The sequence below is a fragment of the Toxorhynchites rutilus genome, chromosome 3 (genome assembly GCF_029784135.1).
Source record: "Toxorhynchites rutilus septentrionalis strain SRP chromosome 3, ASM2978413v1, whole genome shotgun sequence".
NCBI classification, from domain to species: Eukaryota; Metazoa; Arthropoda; class Insecta; order Diptera; family Culicidae; genus Toxorhynchites; species Toxorhynchites rutilus.
The window spans coordinates 150,238,208-150,252,806 of NC_073746.1; the positions used below are offsets into that span (position 1 = coordinate 150,238,208).

At 38.4% G+C, this 14,599-nt stretch overlaps 1 protein-coding gene across 5 annotated transcripts in view; it reads left to right on the forward strand.

Moving 5' to 3' along the window:
• The window catches only part of LOC129774960 (laminin subunit alpha-1), a 427,736-nt gene that overhangs the window by 106,711 nt on the left and 306,426 nt on the right, over positions 1-14,599 (forward strand). For all 5 annotated transcript variants that reach the window (XM_055779076.1, XM_055779077.1, XM_055779078.1 and 2 more), the window contains 2 exons: positions 11,708-11,888; positions 12,015-12,180. In XM_055779076.1, coding sequence (XP_055635051.1) covers positions 11,708-11,888; positions 12,015-12,180 — 347 coding nt within the window. The remainder of the gene's footprint in view (positions 1-11,707; positions 11,889-12,014; positions 12,181-14,599) is intronic.

Below are 14,599 nucleotides of genomic sequence, written 5' to 3' on the forward strand. Positions count from 1 at the left end.
CGCCTATTGGTAGAATCAGACGTTCGAATAATCGATGAAAATATTGGTATACTCGATGTAGACTTTGGATTGAAGAATACCTGAAAACTAAGGTCGGTAATAGGAAGTAGAGACAGAAATAATGAGATTTTTCTCAAATATTCGGAAGGGTTCGCAATTGGAATGAACAGAAAAATTGATATTTCCATTCTGAGCCGCCGAGCGAAACAGATCAAAAAGTGAATTTTGTGAATTGATGAAAAGTAGATTTTGCTATAGTAAAATAGATAATAATTTAAAGGTCTTCAGTATTTGAGTTGTTTTTTTCCAGAATTTTTGAGAGCGGTTTGAATAAATAAAAGTAGACGGGTCTGAGCCTAGGGGCACGGACGGAAGTTTGACGTAGAACTTCGATGCTTCAGAACAGTTATATTTTTTTAATGTAATTATTTTCATTGTTCAGAAATCTGTTAGTTTAACTCTTCTGAAATTCCAAATAGTAGCCTTGAAAAGAGCCGTCGGTTATATGAGGGGCTTAGAATGCAAGGGGTGTAAGTGACTTGATCGATTTCTCTTCGTCAACTTTTTCTTTAGTTAATAACTCAACTGTAAAAACATTCCAATTTGAGTTTGCTATAGAATCCTGTTACCTACTTCCTGTTACCGACCTTAGTTTTCAGATAGATGAGATTCTGACCTATCTTCCACATTGTCAAATAAAGCGGGAAATGAGTTTGCAGCTGAGTTATGACCAAAAGAGAGAGTCGATGTAGAGAAATCGATCAAATCACTTACCCCCCTTTCATTCTAAGCCCCGTCATAACCGTCAAACAGTTTGTAGAAAACAAAAAATGAAAATTAGCTTCTAACAGGAAACTCAACTGTCTAACTGAAAATGGTCAGTGTGATGCATAACAGGGTGGAATGGTAGATGAAGAATATGTGGATCGGTAAACAAAAAAAAATATAATTGATTACATTGAATTGAAAATACTTACGGTTTCGTGATATTTTGAGGTACAATACACACGAAATCATGAAGTTGCTTCATTTTTAATGTATAGCTATAATATTGAGATTTCTTTGCATTGTCTTATTCTTATTAATAATCCTATTCTAAGACATCGGGAGCAGTAGCTTTTTCGGTGGAATAATATTCGTTTGCAGACTATCACAATCAAGTCGTATTAGTTCTACTGCTCAATCTATCATCTATCAATCTATCATGAAGATAATTAATACTTCATTTCGTTTCATTTTTGCGATACGATGTAATGTCGATCTCAATGAGATATTATTTTCCGCTGTACAATTGCCGATGTTGCCACAGACCGGAAGACACTTGCTTAAAATGTTCGTCACCTCTTTATGTACAAAAGTCATTCGCTAACTGGACTTATCTATAACAGGCCGTACGTTAACAGACCTGCAAAGCAGTTATGTATTAATAATAGATGTCATCTTCAATTCCAAGTACAGGTCGGACTCGATTATATATAATCGCAATTTCACTTTCAACATTAACTTTCGAATCCAATACATAACCGAATCGCAAAAAAGCTTTTTTTCTTTTAATGTTTGACATTCATACATTAATGAAAAAAATGTTTTCTTGAGATTCGATTATGTATAGGATTTGAAAATAATTGTTGAAAAAAATGGTCGACTATATATAATCGAGTCCGATTTGTATTGCTTTTGCTGTTTTGTAGTCCAGTTAGCGAGTAAAACTCGATAATTGTATTGATTTTCCGGCCAAATTGACGAACGATCACTGTATGACTAATACTTTGTTTGTAATACGTTGTTTTAATGAAATCTTGCATCTGATTACTTGTTTACATTCGAAAAAGGATTTGCTAATTTGTGTGATAGAACGAATTATTGCACACAATTTTGTGTTGCATACACTATTCACGGGAACGAAGTTGAAAGAAAGAATGCGTAATACATGATTTACCTTCACATCCGCTTGCAAAACATACTTCTTTTATTTGTTAAATTGCTCACTTGTTTTATTGTTTCCACTGTTGATGTCTCAGGTGAAAAAAATGCTGGATAAATTTGCCGTCTAATAGTATATATTATAACATATATAGTAAGAACGATTTTGCGTAGTATGCATTTGAAAATTCTTAATAAACGTTACATTTTTCGTACATAGAAATCAAAGACGTAGTCCTACGTCAAAAAATTAGAAAATCGTGAGTCGCGTGCTGTGCCACAAATTATCAAAATTTATTCACGAATGAAGGAATTAGATTTTTCCCAGTATCGGATGAATTCTCTTCTGTTGAAACTCAACACCATATCTATCATAATGAGTATAACACAAGAGTCGAGACGCGTGAACTTTGTCTGGTATATTGATCGAAAACAGCATGCATTCAGGCATTTTCATTATTGTAAATAATTTCAGGTGATTATCACGAAGGTTAAGTTGATCTGCATCGCTTGCAGTGAATTTTTATAGAAAACGTGTCACCCATTGCCCATATAAATGGTAGTGTATGCCATTTCCGGGCAATCGTGAGTAGATTCATAAAACGTAGCAAGAGTTATTATATACATTCCACTGCCGAAGTCGTCAAAAACAAGAATTTTGTGTGATGAATTGCCATCCTTTACCATTAATCGATTTCACTATCAATTGGTGACGCTGAATTTTATGCTTTGATTTTCACTAACACGCAATGATCTTCATTTCGACCTTACGAATACCATGACGAAAAGGAAGATGCAAATGAAAAATGATCTTCATGGCAAGCTGATGTTGATGTTCATTCCACTGGGGTTCATTGATAGTGTTGTTTCATATTTTTTCGACTCTCGCTTGAGCAGTAGGTTATCAATACAAGGAAGGTAGAAATTCGTCGAATTTGAATGTCGTGAACGTGAATATTTTCAGCACTGGTCGTGTGATTGTTCAAATCAAATAAAAATGAGTTTATTATTAACCATTAAAAAATGCTTTTGTTCATCGTGTTCATTTCTATTAGGACAATTGTACAATTGAGTATAATTAATTAGTAGCGATATTAATTAGTTGCAGTAGTGCGCTTTTGCACCCAGAAGAGCGAAGGTAATTTTATTTAAAGTAGAATTTGTTTGGTAGATATTTTTTTTAATTAAAGGAATTTTGTACAGCGTTGGTGGTTTCGTGTTTAGGTTATATTTCGCGTTTTGGCGATCAGCAATCGCCTGCGAAGTTGGTGCTCGGTTAATCCCCCGGAGTGGTCTATCGCCTCGTGGTTGCGGGCCACTATAGACCATTCTGGAGCGCGTTGGTCATCGAGAGGGACGCTGCTCCACCTTTTGGATGCTCCACCGTTGCTGCAAGCCCATACTGGTATAGAAATTCGTAATTAGTAACGTAATTTGTACTTTGAAAATCAATACATGATAGCGCGGAACACCACCACTGTTACACAGAACACCAAACAAATTAGTAGAGACACCAATACCTGTACCAGTAGGAAAACTACAGTTTAGGTAACCACACATAACAGAGTGACGTCACAATTGAAGAGTTGTATCAGGAGTTAGGTGTTTGACGAAAAAAAGAAACAAAACCGCCAGAAGATTTCTGGGAAAAAATGTTATTTTTCTCTCTTCATTCATTAAAGTACCAACGGTTTAAAAGTTTACATTCGATTTAGTTAAATTATTTCGCTTGGAAAGAAAAGATCGGTTTGTCGAAATTCGCTTCAGAAAATTGGGAAATTGTTGGAGTAGCAATTTGAAGAAGGATACTGTAGCAAGGCCTACGGTAAACGCTAGTCCGGGCAATCATTCATCCGAATCCCGACACAATAACCATTAACTACGTTATATTCCAGGCCTGCAAAGCCTACATTTCAACATCTAAACATGGTTTTTTCCTCAACGATCAGTAAATACGAATATTTGTGAATACACGTCGTTTTGCATCATCGAAATGGATGAAGGAGGTCAAGCTGATAGTGGTTACACTGATATCAAGGGTGCATTCGATACAGTTAATCGCGATATTTTGATAGCCAAACTTGACCGTTTAGGTGCATCTTGAAGAACGCGCGAGTGGTTGAAATCATATTTAACGGTTCGTCAATTGTTCGTGAAAATAGGATCAGCCATATCTGCAACATACATTCCACGATGTGGTGTGCCCCAGAGAAGCAATTTGGGACCGTTGTTGTTCGTGTTGTTCTCTAATGATGTGTCTGACGTTCTCGTAAACTGCCATTCGATGTTCTATGCGGACGATTTGAAAATCTACTTGACTGTAAAAAAGACGGGTGGGTAATGTCGGGGACATAACCGGAGTGACGTAGGACTATACAAAGCGGACAGCTTTTGTTAAATATATATTTTAAATATATTGTTTTATTTTCTTCACCTACGTGAATACCTACCTATCTACCTTAAAATTGGATTAGTTTACTGTTTACTCTTCATGAATATGTTGATGGTTCTGAAAAGAACCTTTGGTGTTGTGTTTTTGTTATCACTCGATATTCCCATCTTGTTCGGTTAAACCTTCCTGTTTAGCTATTGCGTTTGCCACTCGCCACAGCTTTCACAGTTGGAAAATTTCTTCCCATCCAGCTTGTGACATGTTGTTCAGTAAATTACATTTGATGCGACGTGCCGGAGAAACACTTTGCACTCACTGAAACTAATTGTTGCCTTGATGAGCGCCGAACCGAAGCTGCTCTGTTCTTGATGCGGGTTTTCTGATTGTCGTGAGCAGCTTTGCAAGCCAACTCGAGCACTCCGACGGCCGAAACTCTATAATCGCTGTTAGGTATACTGGTGCTCCGGCACCAATCCGTTCGGCCTAGTTACCCTTGCGGAGCAATCAGTGAATGCGACCAGCAGGGAACTGGAGACCTGCACGGTTCGAGTGAGACTTTGCCTTTCCCTTAACTTGTCCTCCTTTGTCTCGTCCACACGTCCACGTTGCTGCTTGTTTTCTTTTTATGATGTGATGCGATGCGATGTTAAACGATGCCGTACAACCACACTGGTTTACGGTTTGAAAGAAAATAAGATATTTTTTGGGGTCCGCGTGTTTTATACTCTAGCGGTACACACTCACAGGATAGAGACAAATCGGCAGACTCAGCCAGAGGGGCGAGTCCAACGAGACGAACGAATGAGCGTTAAAAGGGAGCGATGGCAAAAAAATACATTCATTACGATTTGTTCGCTCGTTGGATTCACATGCAGGCTAAAAAGGGTCCTTTTCAGGATCACAAAATTATCTTCAATCTAAAGAGTTTATTGTTTTGTTATCACTCGATATCCCCATCTTGTTCGGCTAAACCTTGCTGTTTAGCGATTGCATTTGCCACTGAAAATCAATAAGCTCAGAACAACTGCCAAATTCACATACTCATCATATCCTGGCAAACAAATTATGAAAAAATCTATTTGTGTTTTATTATTATTTTGGATATTGTTTTAGAAAGCATTGAACTGTATTTCCTAAACTCTTTTTTGGAAGGTTTAATGGCCCTGAAAAGCGCCTTGTTTTATGGAATGGTTCCAATTTAGAAAACTTAGTACTCGTGGTTTTGAAAAAAAACCATTTCGAACGCCCTCGATGCCGCCTTGTTCTGGATTTGCCACTAAAGCAGTGTGTATAAAGAACAAACTTTTTTCTTCTGCTACCTGATGCCGTTTTGCGATTGCGTTTGCCACTCGCCACTCGCTGCAACTGCCTGTTGTCTTGATGTCCACCGAACCGAATGTGTTCTGTTCCGAATGCGGGTTTTCTTATCGTCGCGAGCAGCTTTGCCAGCTAACTGGATCACTTCGGCGGCCGAAACTATATAACGCCGGCTAGGTGGACTGGTGCACTGGTACTAACGCGCTCGGCCTGGCTACCCTTGCGGAGAATTTCAGATCAGATCAACACGGTTCGAGCGGGATTTTGCCTTTCCCTTCACTTTTCCTCCTTTACCATGTCCAGACATGGCTGCTTGGGTTGGTTTGTTGATGTGTTGTGATGCGAACCGATGTGGTGTACGGTTTGAATGAGAATGATCGTTACGGCAGCGGAGCGGGGATTTTTAAGCTGACTGGCTGGCTCGAGAATTACGCATGTGTGAGACTGCGACCAATGTTTCGTTCATTTTTTTCTTTTTCCTTTCCAATCGTGCTTTATTCTATTCTATTGCTGCTCTGGTTGCCCGTTTTTGTCGGTACGATTTGAGGAGCACAAAATGGACCAATCAAAAATGGGCACATAGTGCATTTTGACAATGCTTGATATTTCACAATTATTCAATTATTTATCTCAAGAAAAATGAAATGTTATTCGTTATGATAGATGCGTAGATATATTTCCTATCAATTGATGCAAAAACCTTTGCGATCTATTGAGAAATGCTCGAGTTATAAGCGTTCCAAATCTTGCATTTTTTCCTACTTGTTCAGTGCCTAGATTTCCATTTCACCCCCTATATCTTCCGGTTAGACGTAGTCCTACGTCAAAACATTGACGACTATCGCCAACTGCAACAGCAACTAGAAGCGTCTGTTAATTGGTGTGCACTAAACCATCTTGCTGTAAATGTGTCCAAATGTTGCATCACATCCTTCCGAAGAACGAAAAATTTTATCGAACAGTATCAGTGGCAATGAGTTGAGTAGGGTTCATAATGTTGAAGACTTAGGTGTGATACTGGATCATCAGCTCACTTTCAAAAAGCACTACCCACTTCGAGCGAATCGGCAGCTAGGATTCATCTTCAAGAGAGCAAGCGAATTTGATGACCCACTATGTCTACGATCTTTGCACTGCTCATTAGTAAGATCCATTCTTAGATTTTCCTCTGCTGTCTGGTCACCATATGATGCGGTGTGGACTTCAAGAATCGAAGCAGTGCAGCACAAATTCGTGAGGTGTGCCTTGCGAAGCTTACCGTGGTCCGATCCATTGCGGCTCCCGCCATACGAACATCGCTGTGCCCTACTCGCTATTGAACCTTTGGTAGATCGACACAATCGCAAGCAAGTGGTTCTTGGTGCCAAGATTTGGCGCTCCGCGGTTGACAGCCGTACACTGCTTCACATACAGGGTCTTTCACATTAAGCGCTCTCCCAAAAAAAAACGACATTCAATCAAGTTCCGATGATTCCTTATAATATTTTTTGACGTAGAACTACGTCTTTCATTAAGGGCGTCAAATCAGAAAACAGGTCACGTTTTTATGAAATTAAGTTAACGTTAATCACTATTTTTGTCGCGAACGGATTTTGGCGATTTACATACCAAATGAATCGGAAATTCCCTAAGATTTGTTTGATATGCTATACATTACAATCCCATGGTGTGTAAACGGTTAAAATTAATGAAAATTATAAGCGTTTCCATTTTCCCATACATTTGTTCTGTCCATTTGTGTGCTATCCCGAGCAGAGCTGTCATTAACGATCAACTTATGGACGGGCAACGAAGGGGAAATCAGAATACTTAAAGTCTCCGTGAACAAAGGAAACGAAAAAGAACGAAGGGGAATATTTGCCTAGAGTATAAACAATGGATCTCGCTGGCAAACTTTCATTCTTCGTGAGGACACCGACTGAACAACATCATTGCTGGGCGAGCTGGACGATGAGGAGTGGAGGAGTAATACGAGGAAAAAGTAAAGTTTTCCAAGGCCCTTTTCGAAGGTTAGAGACGAATGAACTAAAGAAGTTTAAAGTCTCACCGAAACTAAGAGGATTGAGCTGTGGACGCGACCAAATTACTGACTCGCTGATGCCTCTAGCAGTGCAATAATTGCATCAAACTGACACCATTGCATTAGGGTTCTGAGCTACACAATTGTGTGGTAAATCATCAAGCTACCCTTAGAAAAATCCTCGGTCGAAAACTACTAAATACATTTGGTAATGCAAAATTAGTAGAATGTACAAATTTTTTGTACATATTGTCAACAAACCCGCATCCCTACCAGAGATTAGTATATTTTACTCGATAACATTAGTAAGCTTGGATATTGTCATATCTGAAAATTGGTTAGAAAAGCGCGTATTAACCATTTTCATTGTTCCTATAAGGCAATACGGAGGTATAATAAGGATATAATTCTGATACGTGCATTTTCGGCGAGAAAATGTAGCCGATATTGGGCTTCCGAATCATTGTTCTGCTTGATATATGTGTTTATTAGTACGGTCGAAAATGACTATAGATTGGTAGTATTTACCAAAAAATTCGTTATATTTACTAATTATTTCTCTCAGTGTAGGCTATCGTCAGCTCACCAGGAAAATAAATGTTCTGGAATTTTGTCTGTGATTTGGTTTCGTATGACGGTAGCAAAACTCTCTCCACGAAGGATGACAACTAGATCTAGACCGGCAATATTAACAAAAAGTGCTTCTGTTGAGAAGAGCGCAGTACGGAGATAAGTGTGTGCATATGTAATTGCTTCAAGCCATCGATATATGGATATTTTTGTGTGTGTACGAGCGTGCGTTTTAACGTATTGCGCTGTTGCGGGTGAACATGTTGATCCGAACATGGTGACAAGGAGGGGAGATAGCGGGAGGGAAATATTTGCGCTAGGGTATTAGTAATGAATATCTGCTGAGACAAATATTTAGCCTTTTTCCAAGCAGTTCTTCTTCTTCTTCAATGGCACAACGTTCCTAGAGGAACTTCGCCGTCTCAACGTAGTATTACTTGCGTCATTTTTATTAGTACTTAGTTGAGATTTCTATGCCAAATAACACGCCTGGAATGCATTCTGAGTGGCAAGCTCTAGAATACGCGTGATCACAGTGCAAGTCGGAGGAAATTTCTTTGACGAAAAATTCCCCCGACCAGAACGGGAATCGAACCCGAACATCCGGCATGTGACGCTAACCACTCGGCCAAGGGAGCACCAAGCAGTTGACATTGTTTGTTTTCCGTCATCATAAAGGCTTCGTTGGTGCCTTTGACATTGTATCAATGCATTGAATTGACGCTATGGTAAAGCAGGTGTTAAGGTTGTGCATCAAAAAATTATTTGGGAATACCAAGTTATTCAATAAGTTATAATAAGTTATAAATTTATTTGGGTTCGCGTGCCAGTTGCAAAACTCCCTTCAACTAGGATTGCATTTGCGCTAATCTTGATCATAATGAAGCAGTGCTACTCTTTTCGAGCTTGTTGAGAATAACAGGAAGAGTTTATTTAGTTTATTAGTCACCAGGAAAATAAATGTCGTTCTGGAATGTTGTATGTGATTTGTTTTCCTTGCCAGTAGCAAAACGTTCTCCACTTAGGATGATAACTGTGCTTATCTCGAGCATGTATTGTTCTGAGAAGACAAGAATGAATCATCAAACAATAATCGTCAAATGATTCTACAAGAAAAAAAATATTTCAGAGCGACCAAACTGGTAGAATGGTTATTTTTCTAAAATTTCGTAGCATTATAAAATAATATTCGCAGTTATAAACAAGCGACTTGAATTAAAGTACAGCGTAGTTCTACGTCAACAATGCGGTCGTGTCTTGGACACAATCTCCTATAATTTTTTTTCACTCCATCGATGGTAACACTGCATTCCCCACTTCAGGACGATAATATTCGGCTACTCGATCAGTCTGATCGGATGGGTTTTAGTGTCGAGATGTACAATTTACAAGAGTGTGTACTTTTAGTGAAATCGTATTACTCGAGCAGCCGATGCCTTAATGAAACTTTGTCCTCTTATGGAGAGAATATCAACATTTCTCGTCGTCGATTACTTCCTCTGGGGGTACGTGAAGGACTGTTGATATGTTAATAAGCCACAAAATTTGGAGGAACATAAAGAAGAAATAACTCTGATTTTCAATATTATCAAAGTCGTAATGTTAGAAATGTGCATGAAGAATTTTGTTCATCGTTTAAAACGCGTTATCGAAAAAGGGGTGGTCACATCGAAAATGTCCTAAAATAAGCTTTATTTTCGTTTTTTAAAAATAAAAATCAGTTCACTTTTGTAGAAGTTATTAAAATTTGTTGCGTGAGCGTTCAATCTGAAAGACCCTGTATCTACGTTCCCGAACGAGTGCTGCGATCCAGACAATTTCTATACCAACCACCGAGAAGAACACTATATGGATCCAATAATCCCATAAATTACGATTTGTTCGGCTTCAGCATATCAACAGAAGCTTTTCGGAATCGACTGCGAAACCGCCAACATCGACTATAGTTTGTGAAACGGAAATTTAATTTAGATTCAATCAATAAGACCTATATGTCAGATGAATTATAAATAAATACAAATACAAATTTATAAGCAAGTTTCAGTTATTCTACTAACCAAATAATCATTCACATTTCAATTTCAACAGTTTCAAATAGCGTTCAAACTCGCTAATTTGATAGAGAGTAAATTGTATCACGAATACGGTTGAATTATTTTGACGTTTGTTTTGTGTCAAGGTGACAACATTACCATATGCATATGTCGATAGGGTTTGAATCTTGAACGGATTGCCGAATTAAAATATCGATCATCATTAAAAATGACTACTCGTATTAAAAAAAAAGTTCGGAATACTACGAATTACGATAATGGAACTATAATCATACTAATATAGTCTGTTTTGTCTGACCTCAAAGACTTATACATACTTTACCTACACCTTGCAACTGAAACACTCCACATTAATAAATCCAGTTGTATTCTTACATCTAAACGCTCTTCAACCGCAACATCCAGACGCACGTAACAAAAATCTATTTCAGAGCGAACCAAGTTCTCACGACTAGACACGATAATTTGGGGAATGCAATTAACACCTAAGCGACACGCTTTATGCGCTCATTAGGACACATCCGAATGGTGTGTATATTCAGACTATGAACGCACTAAAGTTTTATGATCTGTTTATCAAAAAAAAAAAAAAAAAAAAAGGAAGACGCAATTTCCTTCCCTCGTAAATCACCCGTGAAAGCGTTTGCCTTCGACGGTAAATGGGACAATATTGTTAAAAATATATGTGGTCATCTTGGCGGAGATGTTCCAAAATATTCCACGTGAAGCGTAAATTTTGTATTTGACAAAGTAAGAAACAAAGGTGTAAACCTTAATTTTTAATAATTAATTTTTCAGATTGACCCAATTTGGATCATGCTCGAAGGGCTCTTTCACTAAAAGCCGATTACGCAAAAAGGTGTTAATGAATGCAACCCGAACCATGACGCGCTTGAGAATTATTGCCCTTGCATTGCAGCAACAATGATAAACATAAAAACTCAATTAAACAGCTGCGCTGAAAATTATGTACGTTGGCAGCCGAAATTGCTTGTTTCGTTTAAATGGTGGGACTGAATAAATTGATTTAGCTTTGGGTATATGCAACAATACACGACGCATCGAACTTTGGCAAGATGAGATAACTTTTCCCAAATGGTACATTCTAGTGATGGACCCTACAGGTGAGTTCTGGAGTTTGATGGATAATCTGTTGTTTTTCTAGCGAAAAAGAAACTATACTTTCTCAAACCAATTTCCTTGAATCATTTTTCAATTTTCAGCAACAATTATTACTAATCCAATTGTGATTTGCGCAGTGAACGGGTTAATTACCAATTAATATATTTTTTAGTGCGTTTATTATTGTTCTATCAGCGTTTCGATAATTTTTACCCATTGCATCTTCCAGATTGACCGGGTTTATTATTGCGTTGAATATTTCGAAGCATTCTGAACATCGCTAATACGGCAATTTTCTTCCAATTGCAGATCTCAAGCTCCTATCTGGTCTCACCTCATCGTCCGCCACAGATCTGGAACACGGCTTCCAGAAGGCAACCGGGCTGTGGCCATCGTTCTTCAATGTTGCGTTGCGTGCGACGATGTCGGTGAATGCAACCTGCGGCCAACACGGCAAGGAAGAGTACTGCCGCCTGCAGGATTCACAAAGGTACGACCGGACAACACTTTCCGTTGTTACGTACGAAGTGTTGAAAACCACTGACCAAATATGTAATCGTCGATCTTAATTGTGTCTCTTTTTTTTGTGGACTTCTTTTATGTCCCTCCCGGGTAGATCACGATCATCCCAATGTGGCATATGTGACGCCAACAATCCAGATTTGGAGAAACGACATCCCATCACGAACATCGTGGACGGTACCAATAGCTGGTGGCAAAGTCCAACGCTGTACAAGTCGAGCAAGAGCGATCGTGTGACCATCTCGCTCGATCTGGGACAGGTGAGTTTCGGTTTGCTTTTGAGAACATTCATTTCACAGGGACAAAAATTTGCGACTGAGAGAACTTTTTGGATTTGCATATGAATTATTCTACCGGAATTCCCACTTTGAAACTTTTCTCCACCCAGTCAATACAGGTGCCATAAATCTGACTATGAGTGACTGTTCGGCTTCACCTTGAGAAGTGACGATTATTAATTTGGGATAGAATTATCCCTGTCAAACAAGCCATACGAACCGTTCCCTAATGCTTTTTTTGTGCATTCTCTATTCGAACATCAGAATGTTGTTTGCTTGGCTCCGTCCGTGCGGTTTATGTTGTTCTTGCTGAGAATACGGACAACGGTTTATTTCCAGGAATTTGTTATTATGCTACGTTCTTCGGACTGACAGAGCGCCGGCTTTGGATCGGATGCGGCTTATGCTGTTGCACCCGGATAAACGCTATGTGCATGTGGGACTGAAGGTGCATCTGTTTATCGTCTTATTCTATTCTCACTTATCTTAATTGTTTCCCAGTTTTTTTTTGGAGTCGGTTTTTATTTTCTCACAGCATCAATGGTCAACCATTTCTAAACACTCTTCTATCTCGGCTGTAAATGACGAACGAATACTTTGGGTTGGGTGAACTTTGATTGGGTTAGGAACAGGGCAGTTAGTTGCGTTCGAGGTGTCGATTTGGTTTCTCCAATAATTGTGTCGTATCCGACGGGTGGGAAGGGTGGTACGAACCAACGTCGGGTTGGATTAAAGCATCGCACCTCCGTGATAGCGGGTGGGATCATGGATGTTTGTTGCGCGCCGTCACGTCTTATAAATGTTTCATGTCTGTCATTTCTGACAGGATTCGGGAAGTTTACACTTTCACTGGCTGGAGTGGAAACTTTGGATGTTTCAACGGATTCAAGACGAGGAAGAGCGTAGAACTATACTCAATTATTCAAGATATCAACATGTTATTCAACACTTGGGGCAACATAGCCGACGAAGGGAAACGTCTTGAAACGGTGGAAAACTATCTCTTTTCTGTTTGAATATCTGCAGTCGGAGCCATGAGTGATTCAAGCACCTTCATGTAATAAAAAACATAAGAAGAGAAGAACGTTGTCTTCAAAAGTGCTTTTTCGAATACGATTTAGTTTTCTCCAGATAAATTCTGTCAAGAGCGTTCCAATAAATAATCAACCGCACATCGAGAGATTGTCATGTTTTGTCGCTAGGTTGGCACAGGCGCGGAGTTTGATGGGTCATTGAGTTCATTTACAATACTCGATTTTGTTAGTTGTTGTAGTGTGTGTTTACCAGTTCATCGCCCCGTTATTCAAATATGGTTGACACTTTCCTCGTTCAAATTGAATAGGATTTTTAAACCGAATTTGATTTTTTCAATGCAAGTGTTATGCCTTGAATAAATCCAAACTTCTACATATATGCAATCTCAAACCAAGATTCAAATATTTTGACGTAGGATTACGTCTTTCGGGAACATATTGGGGTACAAATTGAAAATCGTAAAACGAGCACATCGTGAAAATTGTCCATTTTTAAACGCTTATTGCTCAGTCATTTCATGATGGTTTGATGAAATTTTTGCGCCAATCGATTGCGGCACTCCATAACAATTTTTTATATTGAAGAAAATAATATATGTCATGAAACTAACTATCGAACAATTGAAAAATCTCAATCCCTAACCTAACGGAAATAGCCACTTCTGATTGGTCGAATTCGACGACTTATGCGGCGGGTCCCTAACAGAGACATCAAAACTAAGCTGCCTGGGGGAAATCGGCATTGCAAATACATGAAAGTAGGGGGAACTTTTGTTTCTACCGAAATGTGTTCCCTAACAGAAAGATCAAAACCAAGGTGCCCGGGGGAAATCGGCATTGAAAATATATGAAACTCGGGGGTATTTTTATATTGCAAGTAAGGTGAGTGATACGATTAATTCTAGCAAATAAAATTTAAATTTGAAACTTTAATGTTGGTTGCTTCTTGAAATTTCATATTAATGACCGATCTGTATTGGGAAAATTTTATCACAAGCGTAAGTGTAAAATTGTATATGGTAGCAGTTGTGTTAAAAATGACTTGGTATGTGACACGGTTTATTTCAATTTACATAAATTAAAACCAAGGTGTTTTCCCGGGAACGGGTCGTCTGGTTAAGCTGTCTGTTTTGTTGTGTTCATTTTCATCAAAAAAAAGTTTATACGACGAGAAAAATTAGAAAAGTTAAGAAATATTGAAAAAAGTTATTGCTCTACATATAGTATTAGGTGTTGTTAGTCCAATTAAAATTCGCATTGGGATGAATAAACACTCAAAAAGTAAAAATTATAAAAGAAAATTACTTTTTCCATTTTAAATATGTTTTCTTTATATTAAAGTAACATCTTTTTACTGATGAGAAAAA